This window comes from Eulemur rufifrons, chromosome 17, assembly GCF_041146395.1.
Source record: "Eulemur rufifrons isolate Redbay chromosome 17, OSU_ERuf_1, whole genome shotgun sequence".
In the NCBI taxonomy this organism is placed as follows: domain Eukaryota; kingdom Metazoa; phylum Chordata; class Mammalia; order Primates; family Lemuridae; genus Eulemur; species Eulemur rufifrons.
In genome coordinates this window covers 3,420,474-3,448,087 of record NC_090999.1, presented here as the reverse complement: position 1 = coordinate 3,448,087, position 27,614 = coordinate 3,420,474, and the positions used below count along the sequence as shown (strand labels likewise).

Genomic DNA, 27,614 nt, shown 5'->3' with positions numbered 1-27,614 from the left:
GCTTTCTTTATTAAGAATAAAGAAAATAAACAAACTAAACATTAACTCAAAGAGTTTTTAAAAATGCAATGAATGACCTTCTAGAAACCAAAATGAATCCTAAAAAAATAAATTCAGGATAATAAATCAGTAAAGAGTAAAACAATGTGAATATTAAACTGAAGAAGTCTAGTAAATTCAAGATATGGTTTTCATACCAAAATGGACGTAACTTATGAAAATATAATGAGCAAAAATATTAAAAAAGTAAAGAAAATGGAGGTTATAATGAGATATGATTGACATTTATAATGGGTGATCAAACTTCTCTTGGAGATTAAATGTCATTGCAGTATGTATTGTTATTTCCCATGAGTGAATTTGCTGTTGTATTTGTTGTGCATTTCAATTTTATGACATCTTTCAGCCAACCTGTTTCAAAGATTTAAGTTTATTAGAGGAAACTTTCCAGATTTGTGCTGTTAAATATGGTGGCCACTAGCTACATAAGGCTACACAAATTTAATTTAAATTAATGCAAATTGAATACAGTTAAGAATTCAATTATATAGTTGCTTTGTAGCCACAAATGGGTATTCAAATTCAAGTTTTAATGAAGTAATATCAAGTAAAATTTAAAATTTAGTCCTTCAATTGCTCAATTGCCACATGTGGTTAGTGGCTACCATATTGAGTAGCACAGATATTTTTATCAGTACTATTGGAGAGTGCTGTTCAAGAACAGATGTAACTTATACATCTTTGAAAGCATACTTCTTAAGACTAGTTTGATAGACAAGTGAGAAGTTGCTATAATATTTCTCTATAATAAATCATACCTTTCACATAGAGAAATCTTATAAATCACATCCACTAGCATCTTTATAAAATCATCCCACATAAAAATATTTGGCACATGCTATCCTAGACTGATAATAAGGCTGCTTTGGATGACACAAGAATATCTGAACCAAGAACAACCTAAATCTAGATTCTCAAATCCTGTGCTTGTACATTACCAACACACAAAGATAAATATTTAAGCAAATGATCATCTAGTCAAGGTATTGAATATATTGCTACTACCTGAGATAACATAAACAGAATATCATGGATCAAACATTGTAATAGATTGCTTTAAAGAGGTATGTGACATTGACATGCAAATTTAATTCTTTTTTGTGGGATAAATTCAGCCTTTCTTACTCACAGAGTGTGGTTGCTCATTCATTCAGTGACTACTCATTAAGTGCCTGTTACCACCAAGGTGCTCTACTGGGTAATTCAGATACAATGAACAAACTAAAACTAAACAACTATCTCCACCCTCGTGGAGCTTAAATTCCAGTGTGGGTAGGGGACAGATAATGAATAGACATAATAAAAGGTAAAGCATAAGAAGTTAAAAGGTAATGAGTACTACATTAAAAAAAAGAGAAAAAAAGAATTAATTTAGGATAAGAAAGTATATCATAGTACAGGAAATGGGGTTTCAATTTTAAATAGGGGTGTCAGGTAGGCTTGTTGAGAAGGTGACATTTCAGTGACTCCTTTGATGGAGGAAGGAGGCAGGAGAGAATGCCACGGGCCCAGCGGAGTGAAAAAAACACCGACGGCCCTCCAGCCTATGTGGCAGCCGCTGATGCTTGTGTTCTTTGCAAAATATCCGCATATGATACATTCATCAACCAACAATAATAATAATAATTGTTACTATTATTATTCACCAGGGCCTGTTCAAACTGGAAAAACTGTCTTGGAAATTCTCTTCCAGCCTATCTGATAGAAGGGACAGTTCAAGGTTTTGGAGTTTTCCCTATAGCCCAAGCCACCGCCACCATCTTCCCAAGGGGGCTATACTTGTCATCTGGCTACTGCCACTCTGGCCTCCTTACAATCTTTTTCTCTACTTCTTCCTGGGGTGGGGGAAGCATAAACCAGATCACTCCCTACTTACAACCTGGAAGTCCTGTCCCTGACTTGAGAATACCAGCTAGCACCTCCCTTTTAGGCTTCCTGGAAGCCCGCACCCTCTGGCCTGTGTTGATTCCTCCCCAGCTCCTGTCATCCCAACTCACCAGGGGCTCAGGACACTCCAGCCGAGCATGCCTGGGGCTTTTTCATCTTTCAGTTTGGAATGACACACAGGGATTTGCTTGTTATCCTGTTGTTCTTAAAGTTGAAGCAGATATTAAAACCCATGGGCTAGCTAGCGGTGGCTTCAAGGCCAAAGATCTGGTTCAAGTCCTGACTCTGCTTTTCTTCAGAGAGCGGGTTCTGTGTGTGTATAGTGTGTGTGTGTGTGTGTGTGTGTGTGTGTGTTTGAGAGAGAGAGAGAGAGAGTATGCACGTCCTCAGACCTAGTTTCTATGTTTGCAAATAGAGGATAAATCTACAGCTATTTCACAGGGTACAGGGTGGTTGTGAGGATTAAATATACACACTTCAAAGATGGCAAAAAAAAGACAGTTAAGAGCTACCAGTCAGGATCGCAGGACGTGTTTTTAAAGAACAAAGGCAGTGCATGGGAGATAAAGCCTGTGCCAGCCTCTGTGAGGGTGAGAAATGACCAAGAGGCCGAGGGCAGGGCCAGTGCCCGGGAGTCGCCGCAGGGCAGGGCCAGCCTTGCCTGAGTTGGCTCGCACAGGAGTTGCCAAGGCGGCAACACGCGGAGGAAGCTGGGCAAGCCCACATGTTTCTTGTTAGAGGCCCTGTGTCCCAAGGGTGTTGTCACCTGGATCCACAAGCCATTAGTGACATCACCCACGTTTTTCTGCACACACTCGACCCATCCCAGTGTCCAGCCTCTGGCTCCGTTCCCCTGGCCCAGGCACGCTGCTGGCTTGAAGTGAACACTGGTGAGCTCATGAATCGACACTTAGCTCATGAATCAGCTGTTTTCTCTATTTCATTCTGCCACCGGAGGCACTTTCCTCCCCACCAGTGTTGGTGTGGTATCTAGCCTCTCACAATGATGCCCTTTCAGCTCCAGGTTCCAGGACGGTCGCACCATTATTTCTGTCACTCAGACATTCATTTATGGATAACCTGTTATGCCCCTGCCCCTGCTCCAGGCACTATATATTATATTATTATCCATAATCCTTGGAACGGATTTGCAAAGGTGGGGATTAGCAGGTAGATTTTTGCCGATAAAGACATTGAGGCTGGAACAATCCAAATGTCCATCAACTGGTGAGCAAACAAAATGTGATTACATCCATGCAATGAAACCATTCAGCAAAGACAAGGCATGCAGTACTGACAAACACTGCAGTACTTTTTGTGGGTGAATCTAAAACACTATGCTGAGTGAAAAAAGCCAGGGCAAAAATCCCCACGTTGTATAACTCTGTTTCCACAAGATGTCCAGAAAAGTCACTGGAGTCAGGAAGCAGATGGGTGGTTGCCCAGGGTGGAGTGGGAACAGAGCCTGACTGTCCCTGGGCAAGCAGTCTCTTCCTGGGACCACGGAAACGGTCTAAAACTGAATTGCGGAGAAGGTTGCACAAATCTGTACATTTACTAAAAAAATCACTGAATTGTACTCTTAAAGTGATGAGTGTTTTTAATGTAAGTTATACATCAATAAAGCATTTAGAAAATAAAACAAAGCTACAGAATAAAACAAAGGTCCTGGAGTGTGACCAGGATGCAGTGGCCCCGGACTGCTGGGCTCCTAACACCAGCCACTCTCCCATGCCATGGTGCTTCCTTGGGACATAGGAGGGGCTGCACTGAAATCATTTCAAGAAATGCCCTTGGAAAATAATCAGCCTAACAAACAGTAGAGCACAAAGACTCAAGAACACCCCTGAAGGTCAGATTCCTGCAAAAGAACACAGGCAAACAATGAAGCCAAAATTCTGCAGCTTGCCCCAGAAGTGTGGTATGTACTCACACTCTCCACCCTCGACTCATCAGAATATTGCAGGGCTGTGTAAACAAATCTGTCTGGTCTCCTTTTCAGTAATGTCACAGTAAGGCACCTAACATTTGAGGTCAGTTGTTTACCCCCTCCTGCATGCTGCCACTGGACCGGGCAACACAAAAGGGGAGGTCAGCTATATTCTCACCTGTGGGTTCCCATCTGCAGGTGGACAATGGGAACTTAATGTACCCCTGCTGAAAATGGGACTGAGAGGTTAAGGGTGTTAATTTGTGGAGTCTGCCACCTTCTGCATATCCACCCCTGATTCTCAGAACTTTCTGTCTATGAGAATCATTTGAGAAACTCTTCTCTCCCCCAAATATTCTGATTCAGTAGGTCTGGGGTGGGGCGCAATAATGTGCATGTCTTGTATGTGTCATGAAGGCCAAGGCCCTGCACACCTTGTGCTGTCTGTCATTCCGACGGTCAGGGAACAGGACAGACACAATCTCTGCGGGTAAGTATGGTTTTGTTGGATGTCTACCATATATTGAAGGGCTTGCTAGAACACAGTTTGACTTTATGTGCAGTTTGTTATAACTGGCGTTTCCTTATTGCCAAGCAAGTTGATGTCAAACACCAATATTTTCTGATAGTAAACTGATAAATATCAAAAAGTGAAAACATGGCCTAATAATGGATTTTGTAACATAGGGCCAGAGGATGGTCATCTGTGCCAACACTGTGTATTCTATGTGACTTCTGTTAGACATTTAACATTCAAGGCAGTTATTGTAAACATCTGTTACTATGGATGCCAAATTTGACCATTCACAAATTCCAGCCTCAGTTATACATATGACTGCATATACTCTCATACACATCCTAGTCCCACGAGGATTATAAAAGTTATGACTGATCCTATTTCCAGGCTGCTAGCTCAAATTGTATAGTCGTTATATGATGTGGCAATGCATATTCAAAATAGTCTTTTCTCAAATGACCTCCTAACAAGCTGTCATCAAAAATTTATTATGCAAATATCATTTTTTATTTCTAGGAATAAAACATTCACAACACTATGGCAAATTTAGTCCATGAGAATCTCAGATGTTACTCAACAGGTATCCAAAATGGCATCATCAGGGGATAGTTCACTGCTAAAAAGCTTAAGCAGATCCCTCAGTTCTACAGGAACAAAAAGGAAAAAACAAAAAACAAATAAACAAACATAACCAAAAAATAATAAAAAGAAAGCAGGTCTGGGCTGGTCCCCTTAGTGTGATTCACTGCTGACTTCTCTAAATCACCGTGATGCAGTCCACGCGTTACCTTTCCTGCCATTGGCTCAGAGAGGGAAACTCCAGATAAGGTTGACAATGACTTCCACAGGAGAAAAACAGCCCCAGCAAAGACAGACTAAGTGCGTGGCCCTTAAAGTGATAGGACTTCTATTCTTAATCACATAATATATTTTCCACATTAGCTGAATGCCACTGCTATTTGAGCCCCTCTATGAATTATAACAATTTCTATTCTGTCAACTACCAAATATTCTCAAAGACAGATGAAAGTCACCTACATTATCTGTCCTACAGTTGTCTGTGCTCAACAAACATTCATCGACCACGATTCAAATCTCACAGAAGTTAGTACCTTCTCTAAAGTGCTCACGAGGGAAGCATTAGGCTTCACTTTAACCTTCATATTCTTGGGAGTCCTTTTTATATTTCTGCCTCAAAGAGTTTCTAAATAGATTATTTCCAACTGTTACTTAGAACAAGGAAACTGAACCGCAGGCAATGGAAGATGGGATTTAAAAGGAGACATCCAAGTACCCTAAACTATATTGTCCAGTGACCCCATGATATCTGTCTACCCATTTACCCCCTGCATTTTCACCATAATTCATGCACATGAAACAATGTCTGCTGAAGACAGAGGCCTGGCCCCTAAGTACGCTGACTCTTCTACAGGTTACTCCCGACACTCGGAAGCACGGCATTGTTCCCATGCAAATATTCACATCCACGTGTCAATTTTCCAGAGGTGTAAGCTATCTCTCTAATCTGACGATTAAATATTATTGTAAAGATTTAGTTAAGAGCTTGAAACACAGTGTTGATCAACAGACAAGAGCTCCATGTCTCTGGTCAGGTCATGGGCCTGGTGTTTATGGGACAGCTCCTGGGACAGTGAATTTATTTATGCTCAGGTCACCCAATAAAATAATTTGCATAAAAACGGTTTCTAAAAAGAGAGTGTTTTGAAATCACTATGTGTAAATGTGTGTCATTCATTGACAAGTATAATTTCTAAACTAACAAGCTATAATTTTTCTCCACAAAACAAATAAACAAAAATGCCCCAGGACAAGTTCTCTCAGCAATTTCCAGGTAAGACACTCACTTCTTCTGACCAGCCAGTGATGACTGTCATCACAAATGCTCCCTGAAGCAACCTTCCTGCCAACTCTCCACGTGCATTTTTTGGCTCAGCCACATCAAAAGGAAGTAATGCTGTTAGAAATATTGCTGTACTGTCCGGAAGAAATTCACAGTTCCAGATAGCTGTGAATCAGGCTGAATTAAGGAAACCATCCACTATTTATGATCTGAAATTTCTGTAGGATCCCTCAATTAAATGCTGTAAACATATGTGCTCTCTCCCTCTCTTCCACTCTCTCTCCCTCTCTCTCTGGTCTTTCATCACTAAATCATATAATCATGGGAGCTGATGACCAACAGAGCTACAGAAGTCACAAAGCCCCCCAAAATTCTCTCTAGGAATCATGGCTTTCCAAGCAAGGTTGTGCAGAATTGCAGAGGTGTCCTCTATGTATGAACCAAAGTGATTAAAAGTTCTTATATTTCTGACAAGATCCAATGTTGCCCAAACAGACTCCAAGAATGCTACTGATGGAAATGTCCCTGGGAGGAGATACAGGTTTGGAATCCAGGCTCTCTTTCTTGTTAGATGTCAGCTTCTGTCAAGTTAGATAATGTATCTGATCTTCAGGTTTCTCTTATACAAAATGGAATCGAAACTTTTCTCAAAATGTTAATATAATTAAATGCAATAGTAGTTCATGTAATGAATCTGCCTAGAAAAAAAAAATGCCTGGCATACAGTAGGTGCTTGTTTAATATGAATTCTTTTCTGAATTGCAGATTCAGACTTCTTCCCCAAAACTCTGGTCTAGGAGTTGCAGAAAAGGGATGGTAGGTTGAAAGAGAGGGAAAGTAAGATAAATAATGCCCTCTGCATGAAAACTTCCCAGTCCTCTCCACTGTCTGGTCACAGGGAGCAGAAGAACCACCATTTCTGAAGAACTGCTATAACTGAAGCAGGTCGAATCTTAAGAATATGTTAGCTTTTCCTATGATAGGAAAAATATTGAGTGCACCAGAGGCTACCTTCTGGGCAAGGCCATAAAACATGGGCTGCAAGAACATGAAGAGAAGAAATCGTGGAAAGTGCATATGAGTGGAAGGCTACTTAAGACATGATGGGAATTTAGCTCATCACAAAAGGAATTCTCCAACCAGCGTCTATCTACACATGATGGCAACAGCAACCAGACTCTTCTGATGCATCTATATCTGTAGATTTTGCCCAATAAAAGAATCTACATTTATTATACTTATGGGCTCTACAACTTTGCCCACATGTGCACTGTATCCATGACAGCTGTGTCACAGCCACTCTATCCCATGACAGAGCCCGGAGTTAGCCATGCCTTTGACAAAAGTGATGAAAGTCTGAAACCAGAGAAAGGAGAAGTTGGTTGGGGTTGACTTTGAAACCAAGATCAAACAAAAATGACCTCTTGGAAGTTGCCAAATCTAATCCATTTTAGAGTGAAGAAGATAAAGGTGAAATCTAAACTGTGAATAATTGCCAAATAAGAGGATTAATTGCAAACTATACAATGGAATGTGATACAATGTCAAAATGTAATTAATATGCTTGGTCTTGATAGTTGGATATGGATGTTGGATAGAATGGATGTTAACTCCTGATCTTATTACACAATGTCATATGTATACAATTATATAGGTAGTAAAAACAGTACATTTTTACATGTAAACTGCACAATCAGTGAGGTTAGCAAATTATTCTCAGAAGGACACTTTACACTTTAAGACAAAAGTGCCCAAATCTACATACAGAGGCACAGGGCTCCCAGCATACTTGGCTACCTGGTAGCATTGAAAGCTGGGTTTGCCAGTTCTCAGCCACTGGTGCACACATGTGACTCAGGCCTGAAGTAAGGTGATGCTGGGTGTTTTTTTGTTTGTTTGTCTTTAAGCTTTTAAAGTTTTAAGTCAATGTAAGGTGTATTTTCACTAGTTTAAGTAAATGTAAATATGTGCATGATCCAGTCAGTATTTTAGAACAAAAATTCAGAGGAAACTGGTATACCATAATGTCCCTGCACCTGCCACAGCCTGGAGTTGTAGTTACAGGTATTTAGAGATTTTAGATCTAAGCCAATTTCAAATATGTGGGCATACATAATTTGAAAAATTTCATAAAGCAAGTGGCTCTGGTGCTTTCTCTAGTGGAGGAAAACATGACACATATTACTCTGTCTTATAAAAGGGGCAACAGTGGAAAAGCTCAAAGTGTCAGGGGTCAGTAAGCTCAATTTTATTAGAATGCATAAACCCATAACCTATTTCTCAATAAACAACCCACTGGACCACTGGAACCTAGGGCAGGAAATCATGATTGACATCAGGTCCAAAAAAGATTTTAAGTAGTAAACATACAATTATGTTATGTGTAAAGCAATATTAGAAATTCAGAATAATGATGCTGAATGGTGAATAAAAGGCTAAATGAAATCCTTGGCCTTCTTAATAAATAGTCTTTTGCCTATGCATGTGGCTTGCTTACTCAACACAGCTCTTATATATTTAAACATTTGCTATTTACTCTCCCAAGTCTTCTACACATCCTTGTGCATCTAGGCTAGAGATAGACTGTGCTACAGCACATCCTATTAATAGCTTCTCTTTTGGCTCACTATTCTGCAATCCATCATTCTTTATTTTATCACCTAATGACGATCTGCAGAGGGAATAGTCAAAACTCCTCCAGTTTCAGTTAGATAATCTCTGCAAATAAAAACACTGTTTATAGCTCCTTTGGCTGCTGAAGGGGGAATATAAAGTCAAAATGTTAGTTATTCTGGGCACTTTCTTCACTTATGATACCTTGTTAAGCACAAAGTGATCTCCCAGGCATTGGAAATGGACAACTTTCTTCCAAATGTGTGGGCATAAGCAATTGCTCTAAAATACTGCATGAACAACACCCTTACACTTTAAAGAGGCTGCTCAAATGATATGTCTTGCTATCATCCTAATTGCTTTAGTGTAAATAAAATGTACTGTAATCCTACTCCCATCCCATCTGCGGAACTTCTCTGAAGGTCAGTCTAATGTCACCTCTCAATTCTTTAATTCTGCTTGAACTTTCTTGCATTATAAAGTGTGCACTGATTTTCTGATTAGGTTTTATTTGTATATTTATGTATATATACATATGCATATATATATTGTCTCATTTAAACCTCATGCAGCCTTTTGAGGCCAGCGTTAATCACAAATTAAGAAAATTGAAGCTCAGAGTGTTGAGCCACTTGGCTAGCAGGAGAAATTAGATTTGATCAAGACCTAACTCCAAAAGCCATATTTCTCATCATTCTTTCCATTTACTTAAGAAGCAATTTTATTCTGCTTCTTGCTTGAATATCTGTCTAAATCAGTATCTTTCCTTGCAAGTGGAGAGTTCATGTTTTTTAATCTATTTGCTTTGCAGGATAGCTCCCAGCGTCCTTAAATTGTAGATGCTCCAAAATGCTTATTGACTTACTTGGTTTGGATTTGATAAAAGCAATTGTTTAATATATAATTTATCTTAACTAAGTAAACAAAGTAAGCATGAAAATGTTTCTTATTTTATGAGAGATGCCAGCTTTTCATCCCTGACTGTCCGTACAAAAGAAAGTCGCTGCATCACTTTTTGTGAAGGCTTCAGTGTGGTAGGAATACCTGTTCACAGGAATCTTAACACACAATAAGCAATCTGTCCTTGTCATAAACCTGGTAATTAAAGATGACATATGACTAGGAGATCGAGAAATAGCGATTACAATGTCTCTATGCTCACGCTATGCCACCTAGTTGCTTGAATTATACTTCATATAAATTGTATCCTATCATCATGTTACTCAAAGTGTATTGCCAAGTTTGTTAGTTAGAATTTGTTTAGAGATTTTCTTTATCTGTCACTAGAATTGCTCACATGGTTACGACGGGAAAAGTGCTCACTTCCAAATGGCCTAACCTGAGCTCCTCCGAATGTGAACAGCGTGTGTCCTGTTTCCTTCCCTGCTTTGGAAATACGCTGCCAGGCCTCACAGGCAGGTGTGGGCCTGCCTGATGGCTGAACGGGGAATGCATGCCTCCCAAACCCAACTTAGGTCCCATTCTAGAGTAATCTTTCCACAGTGCTTGTGCCCTCTCTGTAGATAGAGGGACTGTCTCCAGCATCGATGGCACAAATATTTTTCCCCCATCTGTTTACCCATCCACCCACTCATTTATCCACCCAGCCATCCCCTCATCCATCCATCTAGCTCCTACTGTGGGCCCTGGTCATACTGTAGAAATCGTGTCAATTACGGTGCTACCCTTACGGTGCTCTTTGTCTTTTGACAGGTAGGGGGAAATACTAGACTTATAACCAAAGTAACAATTAAAGGTGAGGTATGGATGCATAAGAAGGGAACCTGCCCTGGTTTGGAGCATCAGTGAAGTATGACTTATGGGAGTGACTTTTCAATTGAGACCTGAAGAATAAAGTGACATTTAACTAGAGCAAACAGGGTGGGAACGGTGTCCCAGGCAGAGGGAACAGCATCTGCTGTTAACAGCGGTTCCCAACCTTTTTGGCACCAGGGGCCAGTTTCATGAAAGACAATTTTTCCATGGACCAGAGTTAGGGGGACGGGGATCGGGGGCCGAGCTCAGGCAGTGATGCAGGGTCAGGGGGGAGAATCACTTGAGGCCAGTTCAAGACCAATCTAAGCACGAATGAGACCCCATCTCTATAACAAAGAGAAAAATTAGCCGGGCATCATTGGCACATGCCTGTAGTCCCAGCCACTTGGGAAGCTGAGGCAGGAGGATCCTCGCTCGAGCCTAAGAGTTTGAGGTTGCAGTAAGCTATGATGATGTCACTGTGTTGTAGCCCAAGAGACAGAGAAAGACCCTGTCTTAAAAAAAAAAAAAAAAAAAAGTAGGTTTCAGGCATTCTGTCCTTCAGATGGTCTTAGACATGGGTCATCCCCCAGAGGCCATGACCACAAGGATCATGTTCTGCTCCTCCCAGGAGATCACATTAGCTGTTTTCAGGTTGATCTTGGCCAGGAAGAACATCCTGGCTACCCGGCTTGGCAGATGAGCACCGTTCCAGTGACTTTTACGGCAAGTATTCGACTAACCACAATGAAAATCCATATGACAGCTGTCCTTGGAGGTGGCAGGGGAAGCGCCTGCCCCCTGACAAAGGGACGTCAGGAGCACCAGACAATAACCACAAGGAAAGCCCGTTACTCTGTGCTCTCTCCCATGCTCCCGGGCCCAGATCTCCAGACCAAGGACACATCCGCTTTGTTTTTAAAATCTGTGCACATATTCCAACATTTAAACTCCTGCAGTGGGCTCTGCCCTATCATGAAAGAGCAATATCGTCCAGGGCTTTTCAGTGAAAATGTCACCGGGCAGAGAATCTAAGGATGTGCATCCTAGACCTAACTCCACCTGGCTCTGTCACTTTAGCCAAGCCTCTCCGTCCCAGTTTCATCACCTCAAAAATGAGGAAAGTAGGGCAAAACCATGGATTTTATGGTTAAAATTTGCTAATCATCTAATTTTTGTTTACAATTAATATTAAACTAGTAGGAAAATCTGTGGTTACTTCAAGTATAAAAGATTACCTTATAAAATGTTACTTTGATCTATTTCTAGTGATGAAATACATTCATTTCTGTCAATTTCAAAATTTTACTATATTTATTTTCAAGTAATTAGCACAAGTTTATGAAATTATTCATACTTTCAGTTAGTTCCTACAACTGCCATTTAAGTTCCCTGATCACCACGAACTTTGGGCACACTTTATCCAAAACCTAACTTCACTACAACGTCCTCCTGTGTCCCCAAGACTGACAATTTCATCTGGTTATGCCATCACTGGTCTTCTCAGATAGCGACACCTTTCTCTCAACACTTGTTTTAACTCTCCTGACCATACCCAACGTGGGCTGCCTTTTTACTCCTGTTTTATTTTCCTGGCTCAAGAACATTTTTAAAAGTCAGTTGAAAATTTGGCAGTATTTCAGACAACTTCCCAGGATTTATTGGGTGCTTTAGAAAAATCTCTCAATGACTAGGATTTCCAGGGAATCCCTAGAGTTTGTGGCTGGAAATAAAACTCAGTACAATTCAAGCCAGGACCCTGACCTGAGTAAGATTCCAACCAAGTGAGAGAATAAATAGAACTGAGAATTGCAGCATTTACAAGTTTTCCAACATTTTTGAAAACAAGAGAATAATTAGATTTTAGGAGAAATGATCGCTATCCTATGCATTAATGCCTCAATACACATCATGTTTTATGCAAGAGGAGCATGCAGATTTTATGCCAAAGACAGATGACAGACAATACTCTTTCTTTCTAAAGTGCTAATCCAAATACAAAACTGCATGAAATCCTTTAAGAAAATTCATTCTTGCCATATGCAACAGAAATCATTTCCAAAAAACTTCATTTAAAAGTACTGACTAATGGAATTTCTAAAAATAGTTTTGTCAAAACCCTAGTGATTAAGCTATTTCTTAAGAAACTATATACTTTAAAAAAAAAAAAAAGTCACTGTGTTTGGCATTAGTCATAGAAAGAAATCAGATGAAACAAATTATAAGACTAATTTTATATTGGTTCATACCCAAATATAAAGGTTGAGAAGACACAGTATTTTTGTTTGTAAATTTGAAATACAGTCATTAGTTGCCAGAACAAAAGTAAATTTTGGTTAGCATGGAACAAGAACTTGGGGATATTAAGATGAATAAAAAGTAATTCTTGAATAGTTCATAGTCTGGCATTAAAAAAAATCTGCCAATAAATAATTATAGAATAGAGTCATATGTATTTTAATAGAGGTCCCTGATATACTACAAATGAGGTCACTAAGCTCAAAGAGTTAGATGCTGAGGAGGATGGCATTGAAGTGGAAACCAAAGGAGAAAGCGATCACCCTTAGAGAGCATTCAAGGATGACATAACAGAAATTCACACAGGTGAATCTGTGTGAATCTGAAAGAGCCAAGAATGACAACAATGACAAGAAAAAAAAAAAAGGACCTATAATGTAATGCAAGAGACACACTATTTTTCTTAAAAGGTTAACAGATTAGGAAGATGAGGAATGGGTACCCATTAATCAGGAAAGAAATAACAGACTTGGCAGCTAATGGAGGATCTCATTCAATATTTTATTATCTGGTTAAAGACAGAGGGCTTTTTTATTCCTCCCTTTTCTCCTTTAAAATGCCTTTGATGTGTCCTATCTTATGGCAAACACCCCTAAACCTCACCCTCTAAATTCTAGTTGAGGTCACGAATGCAATGACCATCTACAGACAAAATACCAGCGAAGTTGCAAATTTATGTATTTGGAAGATTAATGGTGAAGACACACAAGTTTCTATTGCAATTAGCACAATAGCAGATGCCAGTGTTTATTATCCAGAGGAGCATTTTTTCCCCTGTTCTTTGTCATTTCTTTATCTTTCATGTAATTTTACAGTTAAAACTTTCACTGTGAACTCACATCAAGTTCAAAGAGAGCTAGGAATGTCAAGTAGCTGCTCGCCAGCTCAATCACAGGACAGACGGCAGGGCATGGCTCAACTGTCATGGCAGAGCCCTGGCTTGCGGGGACCCAGGGACCTCAGTGAGCTCGCATCCTGCTGGGTCAGCGGGAAGCACCTGGCTCAGCCTTCACAAGCAGATGCTGGGTTACCAAAGCCTGAAGGGCACGACACACCTCGCTACCACACAGATGGCTTCCATTTCTGGTTTAAGCCCTCGTGGAAAAAAGCCAAGGAAGAGCTATCTTCATTTTGTGCATTACATGAAGAGTTCTGGTCCATTAATTAAGGAAGACCTATTTTTCCTAGGAGAGTGTGGAAAAAATCAGCCACGTTGTTTTCATGCTTAACAAGAGTGCCAAATAACCACCACCCAACCCCTGGCAACTCAAACCAAAAGCCTCTTACAAGTGAAAGCAGAAATGAGATCAACTTATATCAAATTTCCCTAAATAGCAGAATGTTAATATTCAAAAAAACATTTTTGCAGGATTTAGCATTTGCCTGTGCTTTATGCACTTGGTTCTGAATGCCCTTTCGGCATCAACACTCTCACACACGTACACAACATCCTATGAGATGCTGGGTATGATTTTCCTGTCCTCAAAGAGGGAAGGAAACTTAAGACAGACTGAAAGCATTCTCTAGAGAAGCAATGTCCAAAAATCTGTTTGCTAAACCTTTAACAGCCTCAAGACCTTGAAGGGTTCTGATCACACGTTTTCACTCTGCCATCTAAGGCACGTTTCATTCATGTGTCTGAACGACACATCTGTGGCCAAGAATCTAAGTCTATCCTAAGCTTTTTTTCCCCTAACAATGCGAAGATGCTTTAAGAGAAAGAAAAGAAAAGCCACTGAAATTTCAGCTTGGGTAGGCCTGAGGGTTGCAGGTAAATTAAATGCTTCCCCCTCTAGGGTCCCTGTAAAGCACAGCACCTGAAGCACCTACGCAAAGTGCAGTGTCCAAATCAGATGTTCAGAACATGGGAAATGCACCATTAGAGCCGTCAGGCCAGTGAGACCAGCGATGCCCTGCCGCAGATGAATGTCCTAACTTGGAAGCACGTCATCGTCATCAGAATGATAGATGCAAAGTATTCAAGGTCTTTTAAACATCTGATCAAATAACCCACATGGCCAATCTGTTGAATACTGCCGTTCTATATACATGAAGATACTTCTCCAGTTTTTATGACAGGCCAGGTAAGTTAGAGTAAAAACAGCTTCTAAGAAGTTAACATATTCAGACCTGGCCAGAAGTTCTTCCACAATTATCTTAAAGCCACAACGGCAAAAGGGTGGGTGTGCGCACCATTTCTAAATAGGCCAAAGCGGGTGGCACAACGTATTTTGCAAAGTATTGCTTGGCAGTTTCCTCCTGCTGAATCTGCACTGCTATATCAGAAGAACAGCTACACTGTTTCGAGGGAAATCTCTGGTTATGCTTTCCCTTTTCACACACCACCGTCCGCACCTCACGACTGGCGCCATGAGCCGTACTCACCAAGCCTTGGCAGGTGGAGAGGGCCACCGAGGAATTTCTGTGGGATCGCACAGAGCCTTGGTAGAAACAGAAGTCCTCTGGCGGTAAGGTCTGCATGGACTTAGTGCCTCTCTTTCCCAAGGTCTGCACAATAAATCCAGGAGCCACAAGGCTGCTGGAAGTTTTCAAATCCATGTGGAAATCGTGCCTGGAGCCTTTCAGCCGAAGGTGAAGAGAGTCAACTCCTAACTGGGCCACTGCTCTTCTCCGTCGCTGGTGATGCATGATTTCATGGGACACGTAATCTCCCCTGTGGTCAACCTCGTAGGCAGAGACCAGGTCGTACTCTGAAATCAAAAGAGTGAGGGGCGGCTGAGCCATTCCAGGATCCTGAGAAGCATCAGGAAGTCTCAGAAAAGAAGACTATCTTAGCAGCTGACATTGTCACCCAGCAAAAAATGATGGAGGCCAACGCAACACTTACCCCATTCTCAGTTCCACGTGCGGAATTCATAACATCGGTGGTAAGAGGGAAAGTCGCAAACGTGGCCTTCACTGAAGTTGATGCCACTGTATAACGTGTCATTACCAGTCCAGAACATTCTATGCCACTTACAAGGGAAAACAGATTGCTGACCCAGTAAAACCCAAACTGGACTTTTAGGATTATATTTCATAAATTTTGGTGACAGAGTATCATATGTAATCTTTTTTATGGTTTAAAAACCTTCCTTTAATCATATTCTTTCTGTTCTTTACAAATATCCTCACTGAGCTAATAAGAAATTTTAGCTTAAGAATACCCACAATTTGTCAGAAAACAGTTAAAAAGAAACATAGGATAGGCACTCTTTATTGCTTAATTTTTTAAATATTTACTCATCTAATCATTGAACATACAGGAGAACAGACATAACGCACACACGTTCAAGGTTTCCCAGAGGCCAACATTTAGAAATGCTCATGTGTGTGTTTGTTTGTGCTCAAAACCACCGCTGACCCTCCTGGTGGCCTGGGAACTCGGACTTGATCAGATTTCAAACTCCAGGCCCTTTCAAAGACGTGCACCACATTGTTCCTCCTGCTGTTACGTATAAGGTGCTGGCCTAGCCCATATTCAAATAAATTATTTCCTTTAAAAGAGTAAGTAAAGGATACCCCAAGGAGCTATCAAATTTCAGGGGGCCCACACAGGGCTGCAGGCTGTGATCACAGGCAATGTTTCCAGCAATGCATTCCATGTGCATCTGCGTCACTGCCCTGCTCTCTGCAGAAAATACAGAGAGAAACCTTGCAGCCGTCAGGATCTGGGGTGGCCTTCTGCTACCTTCCTGTAAATATCGTAGTTGTCTTCTCCGAAGAGGTTTCTCCTCTTTTAGAAAATCATCATTTATTTTCCATGGTCATAAGCACCATTTGTTCTCTCATTGCCACCATAACAATATCAGCTCTGCTAGCCACAGTCCAGGGGAAGCTTGTTTCTGCCCTAGACGGGCCAGAACTCGGACGGCAGGAGAAGGGCCGGCCTCCTGCTACGTTCTCAACTCACACCTGGACTTTTAGACCCTGTGAAGGTAGCTTTGTTAAGGCTGGGGCTACAAGACATTTGAGTTATCGATTTGTTAGCTTGATTTATACCTTATAAATACTTAAGCATACGGGGTGTGTGCTCCCATGGTACAGGAGTGTTCTGCCTGCGTGCATCAGGAGAGGGCCTGCTTCCTAGCCTGCATTTTTCACCAGAAAGTAGCAGTTCTGACTGACACCAGGCCTTTCTCCAAACTTACTCTGAGGTGTCTTTGAGACGGATGTCAAGCCCAGGCACCAGAGTGGGCCAGAGAGACCCAGCCCTGCAATGAGGTGGACAGTCCTTGAAGACTCAAAATGCAACTTCCTCTCACTTAAGACACTGATTCTAATATTCTAAGAATATCTTCCCCTTTTATTGCCAACAAATGCTGTTAGGAGACCGTTCTGTCAGATGCCCAATAACCAGGGCCCTTCTCTGCTTTGGCCTGAGCTGGACACAATTTTGGGAATCATAAGGTAAAACAGAACAGCATCCTGCAGAAGTGGCATTTGGTCAGAAGTGAACAGTACTCAGGTAATTATTTTTTCTGGAAGAAGAAAGTTTTCTTCACAACCAAAACTCTTCCAGTGCAGACACTTGGTCACACGTTCCTGTTTCACCCTGGCAGGTGACTGATGGTTACACAGACCTGACACAGGAATAGAGGGGGCAGCAGCCAGTGCACGGTCGGGAAAGGCAGGTGTTTGTTCAGGAGAGGTGGTGAAGCCAGGGGTGGGAGGTCAGGCCCTGTCTGAAGAGTTCCCGGGGCTGATTCCCAGGACAAGGTGAGGGTCCGAGGCCAGGCAGACAGCCCTGTCAAGCAGGCAGGAGGACCAGAGCGCTTGGCAATGGCCCCTGCTCCCCAGGGCTTCCCTCATCCTCAGGGCGGAGCTTCCATGTGCAACTCTGCTGAGCCCAGAGCAAACCAGCACGGTGGGCCCCCCAGGTATGGCCCCTCCCTAGGCGTATGGATTTGCACTCTGTGGGTACCCGGCTGAGGGGGGCAGGTTCTGGCAGACAGCTAACTATTGCCATGTATATCAAAGCAGGGAACTCATATCTCATAGGATAAAATACATTGGAACTTTTAATATTTAACTTAGAAAATGAGAAAGCCAAACCCATCCGGTTGAATGGTATGCAGTGAAAGAACAAGAGGGCAAAGGCATCAGGAATGAGCATGTCTGGAATGGGATGTGGATCCCCAGGCTGCTCTAGGGCCCTCGGAAGGCAAGAGGGAGACGTGCACACCCTAAGAAAGCGCTGCATTTCCCCAGACCCTCTCCCCACAGCGAGACTCCCGCCCCTCAGGCAGGCCTGGCGTTCTGGCTTACAGGGAAAGGCCAGGGGGGTGTGGTCATGTGACACCTTCCGCCTGTCCTCCGGCCTGGCAGGGGCCTGGTACATCTCACAGTGGCTCCCACCCCTGCAGCACAGGCAGTGCAGGGAAAAGAGAAAGCAGCTCGGCTTGTTCCAAACAGTGGCTACTTAGTACACTTTGTTGAATATATAAAGGTGATTACTGTTTTAAACAAATCAAATTACACCCAGCTGATATAAGCCATATTCTTATGACCTTTATTTTGGAGGGCAGATGATATTTGTACTTTATCAGGGAGACATAGAATATTTATCTTGCAAAATAATTATGGGTGAGCCTCTTTTACATAAACACACAGAGTGCTGTGCTGATAACGGTTTGACAATCAGCTATCTGGGGAAAATGGCCTGGTGCTGAGCATTTGCCAATGTCCCTGCTGTAAATCCTTCCCCTGTGGCTGACTTCAGTGGCATTCTGTGTAACCGTCAATCACCTGCCAGGGTGGAACAGGAATGTGTGAACAAGTATCTGCACTGAAAGAGTTTTGGTTGTGAAGAAAACTTTCTTCTTCCAGAAAAAAATAATTACCTGAGTACTGTTCACTTCTGACCAAATGCCACTTCTGCAGGATGCTGTTCTGTTTTACCTTATGATTCCCAAAATTGTGTCCAGCTCAGGCCAAAGCAGAGAAGGGCCCTGGTTTTAGGCATCTAACAGAACGGTCTCCTAACAGCATTTGTTGGTAATAAAAAGGGAAGATATTCTTAGAATATTAGAATCAGTGTCTTAAGTGAGAGGAAGTTGCATTTTGAGTCTTCAAGGACTGTCCACCTCATTGCAGGGCTGGGTCTCTCTGGCCCACTCTGGTGCATGGGCTTGACATCCGTCTCAAAGACACCTCAGAGTAAGTTTGGAGAAAGGCCTGGTGTCAGTCAGAACTGCTACTTTCTGGTGATTTCTGGTGAAAAATGCAGGCTAGGAAGCAGGCTCTCTCCTGATGCACGCAGGCAGAACACTCCTGTACCTGGGGAGGCACACACCGTGTGCTTAAGTATTTACAAGGTATAAATCAAGCTAACAAATCGATAACTCAAATGTCTCGTAGCCCCAGCCTTAACAAAGCTACCTTCACAGGGCCTAAAAGTCCAGGTGTGAGTTGAGAACGTAGCAGGAGGCCGGGCCCTTCTCCTGCCGCCCGAGTTCTGGCCCGTCTAGGGCAGAAACAAGCTTCCCCTGGACTCTGGCTAGCAGCGCTGATACTGTGGCAACCCCGAGCAGGGAGTTTGAAGAGACGTGGTAGCCACCATTGGGGAGAATTTCTACCACACAGATACAATAGATGAAAATAACCTCAAAAGCACAGTTTATAGTAAAATATAGTAAAATAATTATGAAGTGAAGAGTTTTGAATATTTTAATGTTTTTTAATATAACGTATATGTCTATTCATATATTTTAATTTTTAACAACCAGCTTAAAAATTCGTGACAAGGTAACAATCGGCTCCCAGGAACTGGTACGCACTGGCCCGGCCCAGCAGCACCCCGCCTCTGCCGGGCACTCCTCGTACGGACTGACCTCGACCCAGTCCTGAGCATGACGGACAGAGACCTACCTTTCACCTTTGTCCAGTGGGTCTCACCTGGGCGAGAGTCCCCATTCTCCTCCCCCCAGGGGACACGTGGCAATGTCCAGATGTTTTTGGTTGTCACAAAGGGGGCGGGAAGAGCTATGCCCCTGGGATCTAGTGGGTAGAATCTGGGCCCCCGCGAGGCATTCTGCAATTGACAGGACACACCCCGACATCAACATGCCAACACTGCCAACAGGGCTGGGAAGTCCTGATTTAGTCAAACAGGATTCCTTAGTATCAAGTATGTACTCTCAGTTATGCGTAAATGAATGTGAATAAGGTCATAACTAAAGAATTTAATGAATGAAAGAAACACGCACAACATCTCACCATACACTTATTACTATTTGGAGAGAAGTCAAAGTACAACTGCAATAAACTGAAAATTTTAAATTAACTTTAAGCTTATGTTTGAATATCATAATCCCCCAAACTCTTGGTTTTGTGATCCCCCAAAAATTTAGTGATATTTCTGATCTTTGAGAATCCTTTAAGTAACATCTTGGTCCTATATAGATTTTGTTATTAAGGAGAAAGTAATTACAGATGTCTGCTCAAGTCAGTACCCTAAACTACTTGATTTCCAGAGGATTTTTTGACCAAAGAATCAAGTCTAGGAAAACTCTGATTTAGAAATGATGGTATGATCAAATGGTAGCTCTACTTGTAGCTTTTTGAGGTATCTCCATATTGCTTTCCACAGAGGTTGTACTAGTATGCAGTCCCACTAACAGTGTATGAGTGTTCCTATCTCTCCGCATCCATGTTGTTCTGAGACTTTTTGATAAAAGCCATTCTCACTGGAGATAAGTATATCTCATTGTGGTTTTGATTTGCATTTTCCTGGTGATGAAAGATGTTGAGCGTTTTTTCATGTTTGTTCACCATTAGTCTATTTTCTTTAGGAAAGCTTCTGTTCATGTCTTTTACCCACTTTTTAATGTCAATCCCACTACTGGGTATTTACCTAAAGGAAAAAAAAAGACACCTACACTCAAATATTTATAGCAGCACAATTCACAATTATAAAGATGTGGAAACAACCCAAGTGCCCATCAATACATGATTGGATTAATCAAGTGTGGTATGTGTACTACTCAGCCATAAAAAATGGTGAATTAATACCTCTTGCATCAACCTGGACTGAACTGGAGACCATTCTTCTAAGTATCACAACAATATAAAAACAAACACCACGTGTACTCACCGTTAAATTAGTACCAATAGCCCAACACTCATGTGCACATGTGGAAATAACATTCATGGGAAATCAAGCAGGTGGGAGGGGGGAGGAAGGGAGGGGTAAATTCACACCTAATGGGTACAATGAACACTATCTGGGGAATGGATGCACTTATAACTTTGACTCAAATGGTACAAAAGAAATTTTTATAACCAAAACTTTTGTACCCCCATAATATTCTGAAATCAAAATAAATAAATAAATAAAAATTAAAAACAAAGATATGATGGCATGAAGTGTAGACCACATGAGTGTGCTGAAGTGGGCTTATATCAGTGTCAGATTGCTGCTTTTGGACAATGCTTCTTAACTCTGTGTTCAATGACATCACATTGATAGCTTGAAATTGGACGTGGTGGGGAATTTGCACCACAGGAATCAGCAAATGCTGTGAATCAGAGCTCCAGGCCCCTCCCACTCCACCTGAAGGGCCTGTTCTCAAACATTTACAAGCACACACCTGGGACAACCTGAAAGAGACTGCCCTGTCTCATGTTATTTAAATGTTTGAATGTGAATTATTTTCAACTTCAAACACACATAAGCAAACACAACACAAGTCTATGATGTCCAGTGAAGCAGAGTTCTAAAGAACTTCTAAACCTTACCCTGGAAGCTTAACTTACTTTGGAATTTAAAAAGTTAACAAATCTGTGACATGTCTTTGGTCAAGGAGCTACTATTTTTGCTAGGAAGATAAATTTGCAGAAAAAAATCATTCAAGTCTTTTATTAAGAAATAAAAACAATGCTAAATCAGCAAAAATAAAATCTGCATGTTTCATGGCTAAAGACAGAATTTATCTCAATTTAGTGATCCGTTTTATTGCCTCAAAATATATGAAATTCTCTTTCTTATTGCATAATTACTTCAGACACCCAGCAGAATTTGCAATAATAGTTTGAATCATGTGTTATGTGTTACCTTAAACAAAACATACGGCTGCAAATAGTTATATCAAAACCCACTTGTATAATGGGTACCTAGACATGCAACAGCAAGCTGACCCCAGCATCACACAAAGCGTGTTCTAGTGCTACTATTCCAGATGGGAACAGGGAACACTGCTGGGCAAGAGTGTCTTTTCTCTGGTAGTGTGGAAGTCTGCTGTGTACGCCTACTCTCGCCAAGTTAGCCTTTATGATTAGGGCACTAAAGCTTGTACCTTTGTTGGGGATTAGGGTTTGTGCTATGTCCTTAAGCTGGAACTTCACTGGTGATGGCTTGCACCTTCCCATTTGGGTTCTGACCAAGCCAGGTGAGTTGTTGTCATGGAAACGCTGTGCTGTGAGACCAGCCAAGGTGGCAGGTGATCAGACCAGCAACAGGCCAGCAGGAGAGGGTAAGGAAGCTAACAAGGGTCTCCAGGCCAAAACACACCTAGGCAGGAAGCCTGGCTTGTGTGCCTCTCTGGTTCTCTGTCTATAGTGTTCTTACCTTAAATAAAACTTCATAAATGCTATGAAGTTCTTGGAAATCTCCTGGGTCCCTTTGGAATTTTCATGATTTTAGGGAACTAGAATTTTTTACAAAAATTTTATCAAGAAAAAGAGAATTAGAATTAACTTCTAATATGAATTATTATGTTGTAGAATGCATTGTAAGCCAAACATGAAAAGAGACAAGGACAACCACAATAAGGTGAGCTTTAAATAGGTAATTAACTTTCTTTTGTAAATACACTGTGAAAAATTATTTTAAACTTTTATAACATTTGCATCTAGCGCCCTCTGGTGGTCCTCACAAAGGTCCCACGGTTGAGCATCAGTCCGATATTTTTGATACTATTCTCATACTCATTCACTAGGGAAGAATTTCAACAGTTAATGCAAATATTAAATTCTTTATATTATTTTATCAAAGATGAAGAAACTATATTTAGGAATTTTGAATTATTAACTCTTTAATTTTCCAGATTTTCTGACAATACATTGAGATAATCAAACCTAGTTCTTCCTATAAAAGTCAATTACTATTAACAAATGAGATAGCAATTTATTTTTGGAAAAATGCGAAATAATATATAGTAACTGCCACTGTATGGGTTCAGATTAAAAACCATCTAGCAACCAATGTTGCACACCTGCTCTCTCCTTTACCTGATGCGTATCAAGACAGAGAGATCCATTCCGATAAGACATTAAATTTGTAAATGCCACTTGCAAGTAGCAGAAGCAAAACCATGCATTGCTGAAGGATCAGACTTGCCTTATGCCAAATCATGGCACAGGACAAGGGCATTGCCTATGATGTCACAATAAGCTAATTAGCCATTTCATGCACTACTATGTTTCAAGTATGCCCTGATTCTTAAAGAGCATTAACTTTGATACCAAAATGATAAGCTCTGAGGAAAACTGACCACTTTGTATCTCCTGCTCGGATTATAGCCAAGGATAGAGAAAGACTTCAATTTAAAGAGGAGGAGGAGGATCTGGAGAGAGAGGAGGGGATGGAAGAGGGGTGCTATGTTCTTCATAACGGTTTTGATGTATACATTAATACAACCTGAAGTTTCCTCCTAAGCTCCTTAATTTTTTTAAATGTTATTTCCTCCGCTTTTCCTAGTGTTAGGGCAATAACTGGCAAACCTTTGCTCTTTTCCAGGGAATACGATATAAATGTTGGTGGAAGTCCGCTCATGGTTCTAGCTCGTACAGTGAGAAAAATGTACCGCAGCATCTTAGAGTTCCACGGAGTTATGAAAATCCACAGCACTTTATAACCAGCTGCGGGGGTTCACAAGCCGCTAAATTGCAAGGATTAGGAGCCCCCGCCGCGCGGACTTACCGCCCTTTTCCGTCCAGCCCGGCCGCTCGGTGGCAAAGCGAGGGTGCTGGACGCTCAGGTTCCCGGGCGCTGCAGTTTCGGGTCCCACGGCGCACGCAGGTGCCTGCTGGAAAACAGCGGCGACACCTCAGTGAGGCGGCGGGGACCGCGGGAGAGGAGACGCGGGAGGGACCTGTCTCCCAACGTCAGGGACTTGGACTTACTGGGCTCACCGGCCCACCTACCTGCGCCAGCAGCAGCACCCAGAGCGCCGCGCAGCCCCGGGCCCCCTGCGCACGCCACGGGCGCTGCGCCCCTGAGGGGGACACGCAAGGCTTCATCCCGGGCGCTCCGAGAGGCCTGGGGGACCCCCGGATGGTCCGCAGCCGGGCAGGGTGCAAGTGTGCAGAGAGGACCCGACCCGCGGAGCGCAGGATTCCCCACAGCCACGGCACCGCCCGCGCCCGGGTTATTACTGCGGCTCCGCGCTGCGCGGGGGGCGGAGTGGCAGCCAGCCGCGGGGGTGGCGGCGGAGCACCCGCCCGAGCCCTGGGAGAGCAGGGGGAGGAGGGAGGGCATGAGGGAGGGGAGGGGACGGAGGGGGTATGGAGCTTGGGAGGATAGAGGATGGGAGAGGGAAGGGACGAAGAAGGGGAGTAGAGGAGGGAAAGGGGACTCGGGAGGAGAGGCGCAGGAGGAGGCAGGCAGGGAAGAGGGTGGAACCGGAGAAAGAGGGGACCGAGAGGGAGGAGGGCCGGGGAGCACCCAGACGACCACTGGCCGCAGGTGAGCTCCCAGGTGAAGGGTACCCGGGGCCAGGCGCGGGGCAGGGGCAGGTGGGCAGGTTGGCAGGCAGGCCGGTGAGCCCTCGTCCCTGCCTCTGGCCGGGGACTCCACTGTCGCTCAGGCCGGTGCGCCCTCGGCCCCGCCTCAGGCTGGGGGCTCCGCTGAGGCCTCCGCTGCGGCTCAGTGGGACCCCCAGCCCTGAGGACCGGACCTGCGCAGCCAAAGGCGCAGGACACCTGCAGTCCTAGCCAGCTGTCCGTGGCTGGCCCGGCCCGCGCCCTGGGCCCCATTGGGGTCCCCCCTTCTACCCTGAGCGAGGAGATCGGTCCGGGAACGGGTCGCCTGCACCATGTAGGGGACGCGCGGACCTGCATGTAAAGCCTGTGCGTCCCTCCTGGGCTGGGGAAGTGACGGGAGACCAAATGGCAGCTGCAGCCCCGGGATGTGGCGGCACCCGGTGGCCGTGGGGTCATGGCCGCCCTCGACCGGCCAGGCCAGGAGTGCCTGCCGGTGCCTGGCTGCTCAGTGCAGCGGATGGACGATGGATGGGAGGTCTCAGGGCTGCGGGTGGGCGCGGGTCCAGTCGGGCTGCTGTGTGGATCCCCTGAGAGGGTCGAGGAGGCAGCAGGTGCGCGGCCACCAGCCTGGCCCGCGTTCTGCACCACTGGGTGGGGTGGGCGTGCCTTTGAGTGTGAGAACGGGAATGTACATGCTCTTGTGTGTGCACTTGTGCATGTCAGGACCCGACTGTGTGTGCGAGGGTACACGTGTGCACCGTAGGCCTCTTGCCTTTGTAGTCCTGAAGTGCCAAAGTGTCAGACATCCTGAACAGTAACAGGAGAGCCACCAGGCTGTGCACTGGGTGACGCCTGTTCCATCTCTCTCTCTCTCTCTTTCTCTCTTATATTCACTTATTTGAAAACTCTTCACGAGTGCAAATATTTTCACATAAAGGCCTGCATTGAGAATGGCCCTAAAACACCTACCACCCTGCCTGCCCTCGCCCAATGCCTACCAAGGGTCTGCCTGCATTCGCACCTCGGGAAGCGGGAAGCTTACACTTGCCTGGGAAGGTTGAAGTCTCCACAGTGACCTGCAGGCGGAGGCAGAACTTCCCTTTGTCCTGAGTAAAGGACATTACGTGCTGGACAATCGGAGATCTCCAATTACCTCCTACTGTGTCCAGTAGAACACAAGAGGGCCTGAGATTTTCCAAGTCCATCACACGGAGATGTGCAGGGGCTCTTTTTTAGTAAGTTCCAACATATGAAAGGAAAGAGGGATGGCTTGTATAAAGGGATCCACTCTTAGAAATTTTTAAAAAGAGTGAACCAAAGCAGCCTTTAATGAGTTTCTTTCCCTTGTGAAAAAAAGAAACAAAATTATTTACTCCCTACTGAGGACTGTTTCCCAGTTCCTTTAGCCGTGTGTGGAATTGAGTGCTTGCCCTCTAGGACAACGATGTCTTCAGATAACACAATGGGAATGCCTTCAGAGAACACAGAGGGGTGGCAAACTCTAGTCTAGCCTGTGGGGCCGGGCAGGGAGCTGGGATGAGCAATACTGAACGACCAAGTTTAATAAAGGCAAGAGAACAGGTGCAGCAACTCGCAGCTGCTTCTCAGTCTCAGAGAGAGGGGAGAGGAAGACGGGGCTAGAGCAAACTGGAGCACACATGTCCTCCCTTGAAGAGACCATGGCTCTGAGTGGCCTCAGGTCGGGGGGTGTTGCTATACAGTAACAGGGGCCCAGATCTACCTAATTTTTAAGGAGAAAATGGAAATCCAAATTTGTATGTGAAGTTCTCCCATTTAAAAAATGTTCCAGCAAAGCAACCCTGTGGGCCAATATTGCAAGTATCCAAACAAACAGCCAGCCAGGAAATCCTTCAGTTCACAGCCCTTTGAGAATTAAGCACTCTAAACTTTGAGATAAAAGTTTAAGAAAGTGATTTTGTTATCATTTGTTTAGAGCCGGGGTCAGAAAATTACTGTCCGGGATCAAATCTGACCTGCTGCCCATTTTTGTAAAAAAGTTCTATTGGAACATGGCCCATTTGTTTACAGACTGTCTGTGAATCCTTTCACGACAGAGTTGAGTCCTTGCAACAGAGACTGTGTGCCCTGCAAAACCTAAACTATTTATCATTAGACCCTTTACAGAAAAACGTTGCCATACATTGTTTAGATCAATCACAAGTTAACACTTGTTTCCTTTCTGACAGAAGGTTCTTTTAATTTAAGAAGTCATTATGAAGTAGATGTTTGATAGAGAATAGAAGTCAAGTTAAAAATAAAAACACAGGGCTGAGCAAAGGATCTGGGAGACAGCATCCTCCCAACTGGGGCATTTTCTCCCATCCCCAGAGCTCTTTCAAAATCAAAAAGCAAGGGCCCTTTCTCATGTGAAAATAAATGATATTTTAGATTCAGAGGATCAAATTTTTTCATAGCCCTTGTCTAAATTGTATAAACTTTAAACCAAAGCAATGCAAATGGGTCCATGACCTTACACGTTAAACTACCATGCACACAGCCGACCTAGAGGAGGAGCAGTGTGTTTGTGAATTGTGAAGCTTCTGTTTAGTCTGTACTATGGCTCCTTGTCCATCTCACGCACAGCCAGAGCTAGTCGTTTAAGTTTCATACAAGTTATGATTGTATTGTGTCTGAAAACTTTAGGGGAAAAGAAAATCACAAAGATCATATGAAAAACTTCTATAGTTCATACACTTTTCCGAAAGTTTAGAATTACTCTTTATTACTTTATGCAAATTATAAGAGCACACTTTCATTGAAACAAAAAAACCAATAATGTCAAATAACTTTCTAGCCTGGAGGCCTAAAGATGCATCTAGTCCCTCTTTGCAGGTTACAGATGAGGAAGCAGAGCCCCAGGGAGGGTGACCCACGCAGTGTGACAGGATCAGCCTCCTGCACTCACTCCTCTACAGCCTTTCCCCTACTCTCCCCTAAACGGTGATATATAGGCCTAAAAGTGGAGAGAG

General features: G+C 43.2%; 1 protein-coding gene across 1 annotated transcript in view; it reads right to left on the bottom strand.

Moving 5' to 3' along the window:
- Positions 1-25,745, bottom strand: part of ADAMTS16 (ADAM metallopeptidase with thrombospondin type 1 motif 16) — a 130,014-nt gene extending 104,269 nt beyond the window's left edge. The window contains exons 1-6 of the mRNA XM_069492769.1: positions 25,667-25,745; positions 25,062-25,271; positions 24,631-24,805; positions 24,055-24,370; positions 23,843-23,945; positions 15,307-15,632 (exon numbers count right to left, since the gene is read on the bottom strand). Of these exons, the coding sequence (XP_069348870.1) occupies positions 15,307-15,632; positions 23,843-23,945; positions 24,055-24,370; positions 24,631-24,805; positions 25,062-25,271; positions 25,667-25,745 (1,209 nt within the window). The remainder of the gene's footprint in view (positions 1-15,306; positions 15,633-23,842; positions 23,946-24,054; positions 24,371-24,630; positions 24,806-25,061; positions 25,272-25,666) is intronic.
- Positions 25,746-27,614: the final 1,869 nt, after the last annotated feature.